Consider the following 19,941-nt stretch of genomic DNA (forward strand, 5'->3'; position numbering starts at 1 on the left):
TCAACCAAAAATTACTTAAGTTGACAACAGCCCTACTGTTGTGTTCATGGGCAAGGTACTTCCCCCACCTTGCTGTATGAATGGTTGCAGTAGCTGGTGGTGCCATCTATGTCAGTTAGCCCCAGGGTGACATTGGCTTTAGCAGAAGTAACATTCTTTTAGTATCTTTGCTAAGCAGATAAGTACAAGACATTAATAGTTGTAGCCAATTTTCCAAACTAGAGAGCTCAAGGAGGATGTGCTGCTACAGGTTTTTTGCAAGGATGTTCCTGGTACTTTTTAACATGCTTTACTACTCTGCTTTAGTCATAATCTTTTCAGTATTTCATTCCAAGATAAGATATGACTACCTTTATTTAAACCTTAAGGAAAGTGCAGATGTGTTAACAGCTGGAAATTAAGTCCTATATTATGCCACATTGATTCTTGTGAGCTTGAAACCATGTTAGAATGCCGTTACTTCATGGCTGTTACGTTGAGTTTCATTCACACGTTTGACTAAGCCTGTACTATTAGGCTGCGTTCAGACTGCAGCCTGAAGTGACCCAAATCCGATTTTTTGGCTTCTATGTGACCTGTATCTGATCTTTTAATGACAGTCTGAACGGCACAGATCCGAATTTTTCAAATGCGACCCAGGCCACTTGGATATGTGGTCCTGAATCCGATACATATCCGATCTTTTGACATGCGACTTCAGTCTGAACGGCCAAAGCGCATCCATCCGACCTACACGTCATTAACAAGGGACAAATGTCACTATTCTGCGCTGAAGCAGGCGGAAACCGGAACTGTAAAATCGACAGGTGCTCAATGCTCGCGACCATATTTGGACAACTTCCGTAAACACAGAGCACGCTCGCTGCGGTTGACGCATGGGGTTGACGTCATCGTGTCTCCAGTGCGCATGCGGGACACTTTCCACCGTTTACTGTTCACACTGAAGTCACAGACAAGTCGCATTTAATTGGAAATGTGAATGACCTCGCAAAAACATCGGATTTCACAAAAAAATCGGAATTGAGCATTAAGCCCTGCTGTCTGAACGTAGCCCTAGTCTGTCTCCATTGCAAAGCTCAAAATGCTCTGTTCCACCTTGTGATGACATGAAGAGTACTTTTATTCAGTAGAGATTAGCAATGACCACTTATTCTAGTGAAGGTGTATGGAGTTTAAAAATACATTGGAGCACTTCCTGTATTACAGCGAGTGTTTTTTGTTTAAGAGAAGAACTCAGCTTAAATGTGCAGAGTTTGTGAGAACATATGCGAATTAAACAAAACACAACTCCAGGTATATTTGTGATGAGGAAACAACAACATAACATAGATCAGAACACAGTATAATATGGACCCTTTAAATATATATGATAAAATATGTTTTCAATGCCATTTATTTTCTTAACGCTTCACCTCTGAGCACTATACCAGACTATTTGCCAATACCATCCATCAGTTTATGACCAGCGGCTAACTTCTCCTTAGCTTTTTTCTTCCCTTTATGGAGCCATATGGCACAGATATGACTTCCCTTTCAAATCAATTTCTCTGCATTTCGTTTTCAATTATCTCACAGATGTGACGTAGAACTTCCAACACAAAAGTTTAAAACCCGTAACCTCCTGCCATCTGTCGCGTCACCTGCTACTGCCAAAATTTCAGTGTGGGAGATCCAAGTGACCGTCCAGGTGGTCAAACTAAGCCAGGGGTCACAGGGGTTAAGCTGTCACTATTGAAGCTGAGCCAAGTTTGCAAAGAAAGCTATCATCTCATACGAAAAGGAATGTGTGGCTAATATCTCTATATCTTATCGTATCCCCATTGCAGCTAATTGACCTTTTTGTATTGTTTTTGCAGGAGATCGAACTGTCAACATCAATGATACAGAATATCAGGCTGATTTCAAGTCACGGCAGTGGTTTGGGGCGACGGTGCGTTCCCATGGCGACACAATTTTGGTAAGAAGATTATCAATGAAAATGTTAAATATGTGATTTTTGCTTAATTGATTTGTGTTGCGTTACCTTTTCTTATAGATGCCATTTGTAGTACCTGTAGCCATTCAAAAGATATCATTTGTTGTAATGATTTTTAATGACTCTTTCAACTATCTGCAAATTTGTCACTTCAGCTTCGTACAGTTAAAGGGATATACTTTATTATTGCAGTATTTGTCTCATTTGCAGTATACCTGATATTATAGAAAGTTTCTTTAGTATTGAAGAATCTACTATGTCTTAATAAGTATTTAGTGCAGTCATTGTCATAAAAATATTACTATTTTAATTAGGGCTGTAACAATAACCAAAATATCGTAATATCGTATCGTCAAAGTTCTCACAATAATATTGTGGACCATCACAATATATCGAATTACAAGTCTCTTTGCTTAAATTAAGAGTTATACAGCAGTAATAGCTAAAAAAAGACAGAAGGAACTACATAGACCATGATCCTTTGCTCCATTTCAGTGCAGACTACAAGAAGAAATAACAGTTCTAAGCACTTTTAAATCTTAGTTGTTTGGATTAAGTCTTGTCAAGGCATTTTAAGAGGAAAAAGTAGCATATTAACAAAATATTTCAATAAATATCACACCATGAGATGTATATCGTGGAAATATCGAACCAAGTGATTTGGATATTGTTACATCTTTAATCGTGAGCCTTCCCACATCATGAGCTTTCCCATGATATCACAATAAATATTGTACCATGAAGTTCATACCGTGACAATATTGTATAGTGAGACTTGGAAATTATTACACCCCTAATTTAATTTTATTTATTTATAGTCATAGTTTTTTTTAATATTTGGCTTTCTGAGTACTGCTAGATCTAAATCCAGACAATATCAGGCCTAAAGTAGGGCTGCACATGGTCTGAAATGAGCCTAAACAGGTCAGAAATGGGACTGTTTTTATTGCAGTGAAAGCACAAAGCGAGACTGTTGCAATAGCAGTTATAGTTCCATCCATGTTAGACCATAGCTCATGCGTTTTAAAAAATTAGCTTTACTCACTAGAAAAGCCATTATAATTTTTTTTCTTGCTAGAAAAGCCAATTTTAGTTGTGGCTTCAAAGTGCAGCAGCCTGTTGTTTGCTCAGTTTGAGTTGTGACCTCAGCCTCAGGACCCTCATGAGTTCTCCAAGCTGTTCCTGCAACTGGAAAAACATCTCCCGCCCGGGATCGCAAACCATTCATCATTACTCTCTCCCTTCTTCTTCCACCCCCTACCACCCTCTCATCTCTCTCTCTTCCCCCCTCTCCTATGTCTCCCTTCCTCCCCCTTTCTTGTCTCGCTCCCTTCACTCTCTACTGTGCGTGTCTCTCTCTCTCCTGTTCTCCTGTATCTCTTTCTCCATTTCTCCTCTCCCTTTCTTCCCCTTTCCTTCCCCCTCTCCTGTGTGTCCCCCTCTCTTTTTCTAGGCCTGTGCCCCCCTGTACTCCTGGAGGACAGAAAAAGACATCCCTCATTCTGATGCTACAGGAGCGTGCTACCTCTCAGCCCAGAATTTCACCAAATTTGTGGAATACGCACCTTGCCGGACAGGTACAAAAGCTGTTACCCATGAGCTATCAGTAACTTCATCATATTTAATTATTTTCTCTGTCTCCGAGCTTTGTTGGTAAAATTTAATGGCAATTTTTTGGGCGGTCTAAATAAATAAAGAGGAACGTTTAACCATAAATAACCAGAACCAGTGGTAGTTGAACCAGCAAATTTGTACACGATGGGTCTCCTGCTAAATTAAATAATAACTTTGTTGGAACTGGGAACAGAACGGCAAATCTTTCAGTAAATGGGTCATTATCTTTACCAACTAAGCAACTGATGGCAAATTACTAATGTATTGTATGCATTTCAGAAATCAGTGATAGAGGTGGACAAGGCTACTGCCAGGGAGGATTCAGTGCTGATTTCACCACGGTATTTATTTAAGAATTATTACAATCTTCATGCTAAATTTCAGTTTTATTTTGCACTAACTCAGCCTTTATCTTCCAGGATGGCAAGGTGGTATTGGGAGGACCAGGCAGCTATTTCTGGCAAGGTATCTAGGGCATACCAGACCAGCACATGTAAATCATAAGGGCTGAATGTCAGATCTTTCAACTTTTTCTCTTTTTCTTCGGGGTGTTAACATCAGGTCAAGTCATTTCTGCTGCAAAAGAGAATATCATAAAAGCGTACTATCCAGGCTACTTCATGCAGTCAGTGGATGGCCAGATACAGACCAAGCAAGTCCAGGCTGAACATGATGACAGCTACCAAGGTATGACAACTCAAATACTGACAGTGGGAGATGTTTTGGGGATTTACCCATTACATCATATTTTCACAATCCATTGGAAATGAAATTCAGTGATGCACTTAACACGCAAATACACACACATACACACATCAGAACCATGGGACTAAACCAGGACTAAATCTTGACTAGGTCAGAATTGGACTAGCTCTAAAATCAAAACAAAACTATGAGTAGACAAGGGACTAGACCAGGTACTAAACTGAGACCAGATCAGGGACTAAAGCAGGGGTGAACCAGGGTATGCCAAGACTAGAGCTGGACCAAAACTGGTTCAAACTAGGACTAAACTAGGACTAAACCAGGACTAAACCAGGACTAAACCAGGAATAAACCAGGACTAAACTAGGAATAAAATAGGACTAAACTGAGCTTTAGTTGCCTGTTTTGATTAAGATTAAAATATAGTATCTGGAGTGTAAAATATAAACACTGTTATGACAATTTTATAGTAATGTTGCATACTTTCAAAATACTACTTTGGCATTTTCTGTAACAGGCTTTGGTAATGTGGTGTTGATATATGTATTTTGTGCTTTTTACAGGATACTCTGTGGCTGTTGGAGAGTTTAGTGGTGATGCAGTTGAAGGTAAGCCAAATAAAAGATGACAAATTCAATATAAACAACTGTCTTATTTTGCATGTCAATGAACTGGAGTCACTTTTGGAAATCTATGATCCTTTTGCCACTTGTGACCTACTCTTTACCTCTTAAATCACTCCTTTTGTTTTGCTTTTTTTCCCCCCTTTTTTTTCCAGATTTCGTTGCCGGCGTTCCAAAGGGGCTCATGCTTTATGGTTTGGTAAGGAGAAGCTAATCGCTACTTTGGCCTTTAAACAGTGTTCTAAGATTCTTGGCTCCTGGCTTTGAAAATTGGGTCGGGTTCAGGAAAGTTAAGAAATAGAAAATGGTCTTATGTTTTTGTCACGGTGAGAATAGTAGGGTTTTTTTCAGTTAAATTCCATTGCTGAGGCCAGAGCTTACACTTGAACATATAAAAGACAGTCACCATATGTTGCTCTATGTTGCAGGTGTACATTCTGAATGGTACAGATATGAGGATGCTGGCAAACTACTCTGGGGAGCAAGTGAGTTTTACCTTGTGTACTATCCTATACTACTATTACTATTACTGCTACTACTACTACTGTGACTCCGATTACGACTACATCTGTAACTGCCACTGCAACTACGACTGACTATGACTGCAATACAGTTGCTACTGCTTTTACTAAACAGATTTACCTATGGGTACAAATAAAGCAACCTAACCTACATAAATACATACAATTACTACTACTACAGTGACTACTACAATAACTGCTATTGTTGCTGCTACTACTACTACTACTACTACTACTACTACTACTACTACTACTACTACTACTACTACTACTACTACTACTACTACTATAAAGTACCCTAATAAATAAAGCAACCTAACCTACATAAATACATACGATTACTACTACTACTACGATGACTACTACGACTGCTGCTACTACTACTACTACTACTACTACTACTACTACTACTACTACTACTACTACTACTACTACTACTACTACTACTACTACTACTACTACTATAAAGTACCCTAATAAATAAAGCAACCTAAGCTACATAAATACATACGATTACTACTACTACTACGATGACTACTAAGACTGCTGCTGCTACTACTACTACTACTACTACTACTACTACTACTACTACTACTACTACTACTACTACTACTACTACTACTACTACTATAAAACAACCTAATAAATTAAGCAACCTAACCTAACCTACATAAATACATACGATTACTACTACTACGATGACTACTACAATTGCTGCTGCTATTGCTATTGCCACTACTACTACTACTACTACTACTACTACTACAATAACTAATTTTATTGCAACTAACAAGACTGCTACTACCGGTACTACAAGCACTACCACTACCAGAAACTTGCAGTTCAAATCCCCATGGAATTATTTTATACCTTTTTTGTGTCCTTTCGCAAGGCACTTCCACCAACTTGCTTAGTATTGTAAAAGCAATAGGTAGTGATTTGATGGGCTTACTGATGGTTCAGATTTGGAAGCCTTGTTTTCCCAGGGCCACTCTGATTACAGAACAGTGTGTGTATTGTGTTCGTGACTTGTCGTGATCAGATTGGCAGCCTTTTATTTATCAGCCTACCTCAGGGCAGATCTGACTCTAGACTAGCCTTACCACCAGTGAGTATGGAGTGAATGAATAATGTTTTATAAAGCGCTTCTAGTATGTTGAAAGTTGCTCTAGATTCATCCATGTATTGCTACAACTACTAATAATATACAAAAGAGATTACTGCACCTAACCTGCAGTTTGGGAGGAGCTGATGGCACAGTTTGGCAGCTTCATTTTTGCCAGTCTCCCCCCAGGGCAGGTGTGGCTATAGACTTATGGGATAAATCATAATACATTGTGAAGTGTTTCTAGTATGTTGAAATGTGCTATATATAAATCTGTTACTACAACTACCACAACTACCAAGAACAGTATAACTATGACTGCAACTAAAATAATACTAATGCCAATAATAAAACACTACAATCTGTTTTACAATAAATTTTTATAATTGCTCCAGCTCTTAAATACTTCTCTCTTCTTGTGTACCCTTTATCTACTACTTTAACTAGCTATGTCTTATTTTCTATTCCTGGCTCGTCCTAAGTGGTTTTAATTTATTGCATCAGAGTAAGCAGCACAATTATTCCCTTTTACAAGACTGCCTTCTCTGAGCTCTTTAGTGGTTTGCAGTAAAGCTCAATTATGAAGGAAAAGTGCAGTTGCAGTTTGCATAAATGCTTCGGGGAATTAAAAACACACAACACTTATTTAAAATAATGATGAGTGGGAAAATTAGCTAACAATGCTGTGATTCTTAAAAGATTTTTGATCATTTTCTTATAAGTTACTGCTAAGCATGAAATTGCTCTTTTTAATGGACTTACAATTGTGATCACATGCTAATGCTATGCTAACATGCGTTACTTTCTGCTGCAGATGGGATCATATTTTGGCTATTCAGTGGCAACATCTGATATCAACAGTGACGGGTGAGTAATTGATTTTCTACTGACATTTTTTAAAAATCACGATAACTTTAAATAATTTGAAACTGATTGTCCTGCTGCTGGTTATAAGTCAAGATGAACTATAGTCACCATTCCTATTGATGTTTTATTCACTGATTTCAATACAGATGCTATTGAGCAAGTTTTAAGTAATAATGTAACCATAATTTAATGACTGCACTTAGGAGAAAAGGATCATGGTCTCTGCAGTCCCTTTACAGATTTTCTGTACAATGTCTCTGCAGCAAAATAATGCATGTAGCCCCAGAATTTATAATCTGATATAGTGTGACAAACAGTCCATGATATTAGATTAGATCCATTCAACTTTATTACAAAGGCACAGAGACACAGTGCATTTTGTCTTATGTCTAACCAAATTTACAATGAAAACATGAAGTACTTGATAGTATAATAAAGTAATATTATCTTCTGATTTATAATATGACATAAATGCCAGTTATTTCCACAATCCTATTCATATGTTAAAGCTGTTATGGATGCCATTTTCGGGACTGCTTGCCATTCAGTAGATATTTGTTATGAATTGTCAACTGCTACGCCAGTCTCCCCAATTTTTCATAGTAATTACAGCTGAACGATTTGGGAAAATAGCTAACAATTGTGATTAAGTTTGCTATTTATGTTTTAATAATAGGGTTCTGTTCCAAGTTCACTTTTTCACACATCCAGAAGAATTGAAAAAAAAAAAAAAAAGAATGAAATTGGAACTGACAAAATAATAATTGCAGAATAAGACTGGATATTTTTGTTGTTTGTTGAGGAAATTATGGCGCCTTCGTGATTTACCAATTGAGATTCAAATTGCTTTTACAGTTTGATAAAGATTAATTTTGCAGCCTTAATAGTAATCTCTCTCTGTTGTCTGCAGGTTGGTGGACTTGTTGGTGGGAGCCCCTTTGTTCATGGTGCGGGGGTCCGGGGGTCGACTGGAGGAAATGGGAAGGGTCTATGTTTACTTACAGAATGCCCCCCTCAGCCTGGACCTGAAACTACCTCACCTCACCGGAACACAGGTGTACGGCAGATTTGGGAACACCATCGCACCTTTGGGAGACCTGAACCAGGATGGCTTCAATGGTAAAAATCTATTCAGTTTGGTTATACAAATACTTACTGTGATAGTTATTTTGCCTGTCCTCCTCTCAATTAAACACAACAGAAAATGTGATAGAAAACTAGTTACAAAAAAATCACATTTTTATTACTAATACTGAAAAACACATTCTTACTGTGAGCAGGATCACCTCTTCATAGATCTGAACAGTAACTTGTTGCTTTGATAACAGGAAGGTTACGATCCAGTGTTTTAATATGCCAATAGAAATCGGTCTATTAAAAAAATAGACAGTTCAAACATATTATTTGTCTTTAAAATAATATAAAAGTATGTAGTGTTATTATTAGTAAGTTATTAAAATTGTATAGCCTTAGCTTCCCTATATCCAGTAACTAAATTCCAAATGCAACTCCAATTTCATGAATCCTGGATGGCTGCCTCAGTAGGGATGAAACAGAAGTAATCTAATCCAATATTTTAAAATCCTTTGGTCACTGCCTATAAACTCCATTAATCACACCATCCCTATCAAACAATGTGGTCTGGTTTATTATAAATTTCCGTTCTCTCTCCTTAGATGTGGCTATCAGCTCCCCTTTTGCCGGAGACGACCACCAGGGCCTTGTTTACATCTATAACGGCTTCTCCGAGGGGCTACGGGATAAACCATCTCAGGTGATCGTGGGACAGTGGGCCTCTGGTAACTTCCCCGCCAGTTTCGGTTTTTCCCTTCGAGGAGCTCTGGATCTCGACATGAACGGCTACCCTGGTAAACAAAGCTCCCATTTACCAATCAACACTGCAGATTTGTTGCAAACATCTAGCCTAATTGTGCTTTTATTGCTTTCAGACCTCATCGTGGGCGCTTTCGGTGTTGATAAGGCCATTCTTTATAGGTACGGTATTTCGAGCTGTATATGCAATTACGAAGTTTGTTTACTACAGCGAATGTGCTAATTGTGCTTTCCATGAGCAAGTCTCCAATCTATGTTTTATCTTCACCCGCAGGTCACGCCCTATAGTTAACACCACGGCTTCACTCACGGTGCACCCAGGCATGATCAACCCCGAGGAGAAGAATTGTGTCGACAACGCTAGCGTTCCTGTTTCCTGGTTAGTTCCTGCTTTATCTGAATCTAAACGTTCTGCTTCCTTTGACACATGGGTCAGAACTTGTGTTTATTTTAGATACATTTCCTTACATTATCTCACATGCAATGTTATACTCAGCGCTAATTAGGCACATAACAATAACCGAAATATCTTGATATTGTATCGTCAAAACTCTCCCAATAATATCGTGGGCCATCACAATATATCGAATTACGAACCTCTTTGCTTAAATGAATAGTTATGGTGATTTTAATGTCTTTCTTATTCTGTAAACCACTTCGATTTACTTTGTGTATGAATTGTGCTATACAAATAATCTTGCCTTGCCTTGCTATGGTGCAGCAATGGCTAAAAAACAGAGGGCACTACATAGACCATGATCCTTCGGTGTTGTCAGTGCAGACTATAAGAAAGCATAACTGTTATTAAGCACTTTTAAATCTTAAATCTTCATATTATAGCTGTTCCAAAGGCTTTTCCAAGACTTTAAAAAGAAAACGTAGCATATTCACAATTTTCTAAGCCTCCACAAAATATTGCAATAAATATCGAACTGTGAGATGTATGGTGTGAAAATATTGTATCGAGGGGATTTGATATTGTTACATCCCAAGCTCCTACCTTGTCTGACCTGTTGTTCTAGTGCTGCTTGTAATAAAACACACAGGGGTTGTTGAAATTGTGAAGGAAAGCTCAATAGGGGCATTGTTTTTCATTGGAACTCACTCTCTGCAAAGACCAACTACGGAAACACACCATCACAAACTGTCTATATTGTCTCTACATGGCTGACTGTGCATTCGCCTGCCTGTCCCATCTGGTTTATTTTGTTTGAATATATTAGCAGTGTTTTAGTAGCCACTCTTTGGGCTATTAAAAATGAATTTGTATAAATGAAAACCAGATGCCAACAGTACATCTTCTTTCACTTTGACCAGGGCTGTAAGCAGAAATGTATGACTTCTCGCAGTTGTCAATTTTATTTTCCAACTAAAAACAAATCAATATAGCTTTCAAAATATGTAAATATGGCTAGCAATATTCATTTCATGAACATAAACTGTATTCGCTTTTCATCATTGCCGTTTAACGCAAAAATAGTCAAATGTCTTCCTCCATAGTCTAAACTCCAAACCGCATGTTACTGACAGAGGACTGGCTGTGGATCTCTCCCTTTATAAGATCCCAGCTTTGACGATACAATTGATGGATTGATTATTATACTTGGACTGTCCCTCTTGCAAAGTGGCTCTCTAAGTTTTCACTATAAGGACCGCATAAGAAAAGGTTTGGCTTTCTGTGTTCAACCAAATCCAAACCAGGTCTAAATTAGTGCTAAACTAGGTCCAAAATGCAATAACTTAAACTTGGAGCTGTTATTGCTTTGTCTGGAATGTTTCACAGTACGGCATTAAAGCTTTCTATCTTCATGTAGACCAAACTAGACCAAGTTACAGGCCAGATCTGTGGAGAGGCAACCTACTCACGGTCAGAATGCCTGTTTTTCTAGGTATTTTTAAGCTATAAAACCACCTGCAATTGAATAAATTTAAGGTAGAGCTGTTTAATGTCATACTGTGGAAAAGTCCAGTCAGAGCAATGGCGTATCCATAGAAACAAGCAAGTGACCAGCCAAAAAGTTACATAGTGCACCTTTAACCAAATGAAACATTGACTCTAAAATATATAACTCAATGAAAACCAACATTCTAATAGATATTTTCATTAAGAAATATAAACTGAATAAATATAATAATGGAAAAATACAAATTGTACACATTTATTTCTAAGACTGAATGTTATATGAGGAAAGCAGCAAGTTGGCTAGTGCTAATACTGAGGCCTTGCACTTTTTACACCGTTGTAAGGAAACTCCCTATGGCCATAAGTCCTCCCTGGTGATGAAAAATTTTAGTGGAGGTGAAAAGAGTCCACAGACGGAGCAGAAGAGGATACAGGAGGAAAGAGGGTGGGAAAGAGGGGTTAGGAGAGAGACTGGGAGAAAGAGAGTGTACAGAGTGAACATAAAAAAGAGAAGGGGGATTACAGAGGGAGGGTGAATTTGGAGAGAGAAAGGGAGAGGGGAGAGGAGAGAGAAGAGGAAATCAGAGAAGAGAGACGGAGAGAGATACACAAAGATACAGAGAGACACAGAGAGAGAGAGATGCAGAAAGGGAGACACACAGAGAGACTGAGAGAGTGTACAGAGCCAAGGGTGAATTTGGAGAGAGATTTAGAAGAGAAAGAGGGAAGGGGGAATTGCAGAAGAGACAGAAGCACAAGCAAAGAGAGAGGAAGAGAGGAAAGGGGTACAGAACACAGGGGTATAGGGAGAGAAAAAGAGAGGGGAGGGGCCTTGAGCAGTTGGTTTGAATGAGATATTGTTTAGCGCTGGAACACAGCTGGGAGACATCAGGACACAGGCACTCTACACTGAACCAGAAGCATTGACTACATAAGACTGTTCTGACTGCTACAGAAAGCCCTGTCTCCATGACCCATTTTTCTCTCCTGCTTTCTCTTAAATAGATGGGCAGATAGATTGTTTTTGTCATTGTACTTACTGCAGCTTTGCAAAAAAAACTCTGATGGGCCAATTTGTAGTAAAGATACGCAGGGAAAACTCAAAACACTCACATTAACCATCTACAAAGCATAAAGGGAATTACAGATCTGATTAAATTAAGCTGTTGTTATTATTAATATGTAATTTCAAACACTATTTTTAACTAACTGACACTTACAGACAACGTAAAGCCTAGTTTGATACTTGAAAAGCTCAATAGTTTATGTATGTATACTATATAAGTATAAGAATATTGCGCACCACTTTAGTATTAGCTTTAATAAAACATGAACAAAGAATTGAGTTTATTAAGAATGATTCAGGCTTAGCTACTAAATGATGGGTTATGAGCTAGGATTGGCATATTATGTACCATGTTATAAAGTTTACTTAGCACAGGGAGAAAAGGGAGCGGAAACTTTCATTTTTCCAATGACTATAGCATTTTCTAAACAATAAAATTGATCTAAATGTTATCTGTTAACAATTACAGTAATACCCCTTAGAAGTTAAGTCAAACTAGTTTAGTCATTACAAAGTACTACCGAATATTAAACTCAGTCCATCCAAGGAGTTTCACCAGCTATGCTTGTGTCTGCAGTATGTCTAATGATATTTAACAGCTTGTTTCTCTTTCAAAATCCTCAATTTTTTCTATTCTCTTCTGCTCTTGTAGTGTGGTTTCGCTTGTAAAACAAATGGGATTGCAAATATTTTGGATAGCATCGGCATTCGGCATGTTGCACAGCTGATGTCATGGGAGTGCGCTTCATGCAAGGCTTAAATACAGATGGCCATTGACTGGTCCAACGCTGAAATCTGAGTAGTGCCCAAATTGAGTCTCTGCTATGTCCAAATACATTAGTGTGTATGGGAGACAAGGAGGTGAAAGGGAAGACCACAATTTATCAACTTGGCCTGTGAATACTCAGCGCTCCAACTAGTGCCCAGCAAATATTTAGCATTTCTTCCCTTTTGCAGTTTAATCCTATTGCAGTTCATGTCTCAAGTATTGTAAGAACTAGCTTGTAAATATACACTACTTAAAGAGGCTCTACCAGGGTTTTTTTCGTGTAATAAACTAAAATCTGTCTTGTCCCAGTACTAGTGTTGTCATGATACGAAAACTGATTCAGATACCACAATATCACTTTAGACAGTAGAATGTGATTTTCAGCATTATATCATACTACTTTCTTTTATATTATCATGTGGTCTTATATCTGTGTAATCCCTCAGTGGTCCAGGTAGGTTCCATAGTCGACCATGTGCGCATATTAGTCTATGTGCTCTTGTACTTGTTCAGATACAGCTCCAGATCATTCTAAAACTATTCAGGCAAGGTTTTTTATCTGTGAATGTGACTTTTTAGTATCCATACTTGCTCAAATGAGTATCAATATTAGTTTCAGTATCGATTTGTATCTTATTTTTGATACTTGACAGCCCTAACATGCTCAAAAACCACGAAAAATCTATGGTGCACAGTTTACAGGTTAGTTTTTGTTGTGTCAAAGAAGTGAGGAAGAAGTAAAAATTAAGTACAGCACCTATAATTTTGATATTTTTACATATTCAATCTGATTTGCAGTAAAATTTCCAGTTCACTTTTTAATCTCACCCAAGAGCATTACCATATGAGAAAACAGGGGAAAATGAATGGCTCAACCACTATAAGAACCACATGCATGACATATTAAGACTTCATAAAAACTGGATATCTCGCTCTCGGTTGAGTAAACTAGCCACCATTGAAGTTTCAGTTTTGATTCGATTTAGCCCTAATGAAAAGTGAACCATAAGAAGCTGAGACAAAAATAGTGGAGTCAAGAGGAAGTGACGGAAACAGAATGAATTGACTGCTTTGTTTCCATTATGTGTTTAAACTGCTCTTCCAGGATTAAATGAATAACGTGCCCTCTCCATGTCCTTGTCCCCTCTCACTCTTCACTCTTTTTTTCCTCTCTCTCATTTTCTTTCACTCTCTCTTCAACAGTGTCAATGTGAGTTTCTGCTTATCTGCTGATGGAAAGCACCTCCCAGATGTCCTTGGTGAGCCAATTTGACATTTTTCTCCCTTTTTGAATGTAATCTAATATGACAGTCTTCCTTTACTATAAGGATGTCAAGGCATTATTTGACTAACTGATAATTGGGATTATTCAGGTCACAGAAAAAATAATAAGAAATAACAATGTAAGGGTTGCCATGGAGATGACTGGAATGATCTAGCCAGGCTGGCGCCACCTAGTGCATCCGCTTAATTTCATTTATCTCCAGCGACTATTTCAGGAATCGGAATACACTAGACGGTTTGCAAGGACCCCGGAAGTTGTTGACCCCGCAACGGCCAATCAGCAAAGAGCTGTGAAGCCATGACTTTTGTGGTACAGCACAACAGTAAACAAAGTGGCTGAGATGGATGTAGATGAAGCCATACATTCTGTGTTGGCAACGATTCCCGAATTCAAGGATTTAAAGCCGGAACAAAGAGAATGTTTTGTGAATTTTATCAAGGGGAAAGATGTTATTCCCCTTCTTCCTATGGGATTTGGGAAAAGCTTAATATACAAGTTAAACCCGTTAGCGGAGCATTACATATGTCACGACCAAATGTCAGCGATTGGTTAAATAAAAAAAGTACCCACCCACCGTCGAGAGAACAAATCCTAATGCTCCTAATGCTATGAGGTCAGATGGTTTCCATGAAGTGAAACCGGCTTATGAATCTGGCTAGGAATGATCCACAGTATGGCATTAAATTTATCTTACATGTATTCATTTACATTTTTTATTCATTGCTTTGAAAAAACATTCTTACTGTCAGCTGACCTGCCTCTCCACAGATCTGACATGTAACTTTGGGAGGTCACCTGTTTGTCCATGGAGATGGATAAATTTAATGCTATACTGTAAAACATTGCAGGCAAAGCAATCATATCTTCATGGAGACAAGTAGGTTGACCCATAGTCTATGTACATATAAATGGACATAGCCAATGTATCAGCTGCCGCATCCTAAATAAGAAATAAGTATGGGGCCGCTTCTGGCTCCATCAGCTGGATCCAGTTGAATTTATATTGAAAAATTATCACCTCTTTCTCCATGTGTATTGAGCTGCAGTGACCCTTGTCATTTGAGTCTTAAAATGTTTAGTATTTACCTGCTCTACATGATTCTTAGGTTTTTATTTCACTATTTTGTCCATAAATAAATTCATATTCCTAATATAGAACTGGGCTCCAAATTTGCTGCTATAACTACAATCTTTGTGCGTTTCATTTGACTGGAGCTCCATAAGTCCACTTCTTTACACAGTCTATGGTTGAACCTCATTAAAAAAGTTACATAGAACACTTTAATATTTGTGACGAACTTGAACATAAAAATATCAACTTTGGCTATAGTACATTTGCTCAGCTCACCACTACAGGCCTGAATGTTTCTATCTCATTTGAAACTCTACCATCCCCAAATAACCATTATCTCTCTGTGTTGTTGCTCTAATTAGCTGGTCGTATTTACAAAGGTCTTCTTCAAACCTCTCATTACACGTCTCTAAACCACACAGCACGTAGTCTGAGAGCTCATTCGTGCTTGTGTCGTGTTACAGATTTCCAGGTGGAGGTGCAGCTCGATAGCCGGGATCACAAAAAGAAGGGGGCCGTGAAGAGGGCTCTGTTTTTGGAGACCCAGATGCCCCGCCTGCAGAAAAGTGTGCGAGTGCGTCACGGCCAGCGCACGTGTGACCACAAAATGATCTACCTAAGAGTAAGGACACTTCTGGCCAAAACAGATGGTTACGACATTACGGGCTTTTAATAACTTGGAGAATTGCTTGCTAAGTAATTTTTCCATTATAGTTTTTCATTGTAATGGTATTTTTAGACAGTGCACTGAGCCTGATCCCAATAGACTTGGACTTAGACATACTTTATTGATCCACAAGGGAAATTACTTGGACACAGTAGTTCACACATCACAATATTTTATAATAATAAGGCAAAAATGTGTCTGTTGTGGTACAGTTGAATGGAGAATAATCTGAATAGTCCTGTATCTGTCACTGTTTGAGTGGAGCTGTAGGAACCTGATATTCAATTCCATTCCAAACTAAAACTATAAAAGCCATTCAGCCAATCCATATCAATTATGCTAGCGGACCAGTTGTGCACAGAGCGTAATATAGAACATTTTACTTTGCTACTTTATACCCAATCAATAATAAAACTATAATTTAATATTGTTATTTTTAGACTGCAATTTTACCAGCTAATTGTTGTATTAGAGACAAAACATATAGGTTACTTTCTAACCAGGCTCTAGTAATACATCAGGTTATTTGATTGTCTTGTCCTTTGCCTAAAATATCTTGATTATTTGTATTATTCAGTAGTTAAATTCTCCAAAGATTTATGTCACATTTTAATTTCTAGTTTAAGTCTTTAATACGCAAGCATCCACTTGACGTATAATTAAAGGCTTTATGATCAACAGCAAATTAAATATTGTGAGGCAACATTTCCAAATTGCATGTACTTATAAATAGCAAATCTACTAACCGGCTCTGTGGCAATGGGACCTTTTATTTATAGTGATGGATTACAACAGTCTGAACGCGCCGGCTCATGACTCCAAAATGAAATAAATCAATTAAATTATTATTATTGCGTTTTCCTTGGCGCCAAAAGCTCACTGGGTAAATCTGTTTGTCTGACCCCAGGACGAGAAGGAATTTCGAGATAAACTTTCGCCCATTTACGTGGCGTTCAACTACAGCCTGGACCCCACAGCGGCAGAGGACTCCCACGGACTCAGGCCCATCCTCAACTACCACACCACCGGCGTGATAGAGCAGAAGGTATGTAAACTAAAAAGAAGAGGAGGGATTGAAGTTTGGAACTGAGATTTTTGCACTCTTACATGTTGTGATAAGATTTGTAATGTTTTAAAGTTCAAAGTTCACATTTTACTTTATTTACTTAGAACTTATGTACGCAAAGAGGAAGATTTACTGGTTTTGATTTGCAGGGATGAAAAAGATTGGAGATTATTCTGTTAGATATTAAATTTTTCTGGTTTCCATGGTAGAGATATTAAACCTTTCTATCTCAAGGCAGACAACTATAGGCTGCATTACAGGTCAGATCTGTGGAGATGCAATCCTATTCATAGAAAGAATTACTGTATTTTTGAGCAATAGAAACACCCGTAATGAATAAATGCTAGATAGATGTGTTTAATGTCTTACCATTGGAACATTACAGGAAAAAACATAACATCTAGCATTGTTTGGTAACCTGTCACTCAAACTTAAATCACAGATTTTTACCTTGACTTAAAGAGCAATTAAAATAATGGGTGTGGCCCCTAGCTCACTTCAGCTAATTTTTGAGGAGTCTGTTAGAAAACTAGGTAGGAAAGTGGCCAGTGACCCAACCCATGTTCTTCACAGTCAGTTTGAGTTGATGCCGTCAGACAGAAGGTTCAGGGTCTCAAACTGTAAACTGAACAGTTTCAAACATTCTTTTGTGCCATCTCCTTTGTGCTAAACTCAGATCGTGCAGTTAAAAAATTTATGTAAAAGGCTTAGGGAGTGTGTAATCAGAACTGCACATTTGCTTAGGGAATGTGCAATCAAAACTGCACATAGGCTTAGGGAGTGTGCAATTATTAATAGAATACAAGAATGCAAGGGCTTGCCTGTAAAGACTGATTTAAAGGTCCTGTTGGTGCATCACTAGTGGTCATACTTGGTCTCGTATCTATTTTTGTTCTATGGTGGATGTTATGTGGTGCTTTGTGTTGTGTTGTCCTGTTTTTGTTAAAGCATGTGACCCCCCTGTCCCAAGACAAATTTCTCCCATGGGAGACAATAAAGGATTATCTTATCTTATCTAGCATCTAAAATGGAGACAAGCAGGTGGTGGGTCCTCCACCAGAAAAGTTCCACAATTAACCTTTAAATGAGATTTATTATGTTTTAAAATCAGAATCCAGTTCAAAGTTCATTTTTAATTTTATTTATTTAGAGCAGTCACTGTTTTTGATAGCAAGGAAGAACAATATTGGAGATTTTTCTGTTTGATATTATGATCCTGTTCAAAGTTCACATTTCATTTTAGTTGGTAAAATGCTAGGGATGTAACGATATCCAAATCTCATGGTACAATATTATTACGATATGCATCTCACTGTATGATATTTATTGCGATATTTTGAAGAGTATGAGTTTGAATTGTAGATAGGACACTTTTGCTTTTAAAATACCTTGACAAGATTTTTGTGTCTGTTATTACCGTCATAATCCCAAAAATTCTAGTAAAAAACATATTTCTTCATGTTGTCTGCACTGAAATGAATCATGGGATATGTAATTCCCTATGTTTATAAGCTGTTGCTACTATAAAACCATGTATTTAAGAAAATGAACTTGTGATTCAATATATTGTGACAGCCCTTCATATTATAGTGAGACTTGCAGACGATACAATATCAGAATATTTTGGTTATTGTTACATTCCTAGTAAATGCACAAACAAGAGGAAGATTTAATTTAATGGTTTTGGATAGCAGGGATAAACAAGATTGCAATCAAAATTTTTCTGGTAGATACTGTGATGAGATTTGTAATGTTTTAAAATCAGGATCCAGTTCAAAGTTCGCATTTCATTTTATTTATTTGAAAGGTATGTACACAAATGAGAGAAGGAGTCACTGTTTTGAATCACAGGGATGAACAAGGTTGCTGTTTGAATTTTTTCTGGATTCAGGATTCAGTTCAAAGTTCACATTTCATTTTATTTATTTAGAAGGTATGTACAGAAAGAGGAAGATTTGCTCAGTTTAGTAGCAGAGATAAACAAGTGTCGCCATTTTTCTGTTAGATATTATGATGAGATTTGTAATATTTTAAAATCAGGATCCAGTTCATTCAAGTCCATATTTTATTTTAACCTCTTTATTGTTATTTTAGTTTCTTCTCTCTTCTTTCTTGAGTTTCTTCGTTTTGAATAGCAGGTTGCAGAACAAGGTTGCAGTTTGAATTTTTCTGTTAGATGTTGTGATAAGATTGGTAATGTTTTAAATTTAGGATCCAGCTCAAAGTTCGCGTTTCATTTTATTTATTCAGAAGGTATGTACACAAACTAGAGGAGGAGTCACTGTTTTGAATAGCAAAGATTTTTTATTGTGAAAAGATTTGGAACGTCTTAAAACTAGGATTCAGCTCAAAGTTGATATTTTAGATTTAGATTTTCAGATTTGACTACTTCTACATTTTATTAAGCAGATGTGTTGTATAGTATGTGTTTACAGTGTTTTGCAAAACATAGATACTTTACAGAACGTACAGGACTTCAGTTATGGGAAGGTGTTCTTTGGCTTTATTAGATAGGAAAGTAAGATCAGGAAGCAGAAAGTTGGGACGAAGTGCGGGGACAGTAAATAGACATTGACATTATTTACGACCATTCACATTGCAATTGTGTTTCAGTAATCTCCACTCATTCATTTCAAAGATTGTGGTGGAACTCGTACATATTTCTTACTAGAGTAAAGTCCTGGTGTTTTATCACGTGTTTGAAATCCTTTGGCTTGGTTCCACAGCTCTTGGCACAGAGATGGACTGGGCATCCCTACATCTGTGCCACGTTTATGGGCATTAGTTTCCGAATCTCATTTAAATCCTTCTTTTACATTCCTTGTTTATCTTCTGAAATCTTCTTAAACCATTATTGATATCAAAGCTTT

At 37.6% G+C, this 19,941-nt stretch overlaps 1 protein-coding gene across 1 annotated transcript in view; it reads left to right on the plus strand.

The window, feature by feature from the left end:
• The window catches only part of itga5 (integrin, alpha 5 (fibronectin receptor, alpha polypeptide)), an 89,730-nt gene that overhangs the window by 37,392 nt on the left and 32,397 nt on the right, over window positions 1–19,941 (plus strand). The window contains exons 3-18 of the mRNA XM_020929643.2: window positions 1,857–1,957; window positions 3,429–3,552; window positions 3,869–3,930; window positions 4,009–4,054; window positions 4,151–4,276; window positions 4,858–4,902; window positions 5,073–5,116; window positions 5,346–5,402; window positions 7,358–7,410; window positions 8,321–8,529; window positions 9,087–9,278; window positions 9,360–9,405; window positions 9,518–9,622; window positions 14,185–14,240; window positions 15,803–15,960; window positions 16,913–17,050. Coding sequence (XP_020785302.2) covers window positions 1,857–1,957; window positions 3,429–3,552; window positions 3,869–3,930; window positions 4,009–4,054; window positions 4,151–4,276; window positions 4,858–4,902; window positions 5,073–5,116; window positions 5,346–5,402; window positions 7,358–7,410; window positions 8,321–8,529; window positions 9,087–9,278; window positions 9,360–9,405; window positions 9,518–9,622; window positions 14,185–14,240; window positions 15,803–15,960; window positions 16,913–17,050 — 1,562 coding nt within the window. The remainder of the gene's footprint in view (window positions 1–1,856; window positions 1,958–3,428; window positions 3,553–3,868; window positions 3,931–4,008; window positions 4,055–4,150; window positions 4,277–4,857; window positions 4,903–5,072; window positions 5,117–5,345; window positions 5,403–7,357; window positions 7,411–8,320; window positions 8,530–9,086; window positions 9,279–9,359; window positions 9,406–9,517; window positions 9,623–14,184; window positions 14,241–15,802; window positions 15,961–16,912; window positions 17,051–19,941) is intronic.

Source organism: Boleophthalmus pectinirostris, unplaced genomic scaffold (genome assembly GCF_026225935.1).
Source record: "Boleophthalmus pectinirostris isolate CB_2022bp ecotype Guang Dong unplaced genomic scaffold, ASM2622593v1 HiC_scaffold_8, whole genome shotgun sequence".
In the NCBI taxonomy this organism is placed as follows: Eukaryota; Metazoa; Chordata; class Actinopteri; order Gobiiformes; family Gobiidae; genus Boleophthalmus; species Boleophthalmus pectinirostris.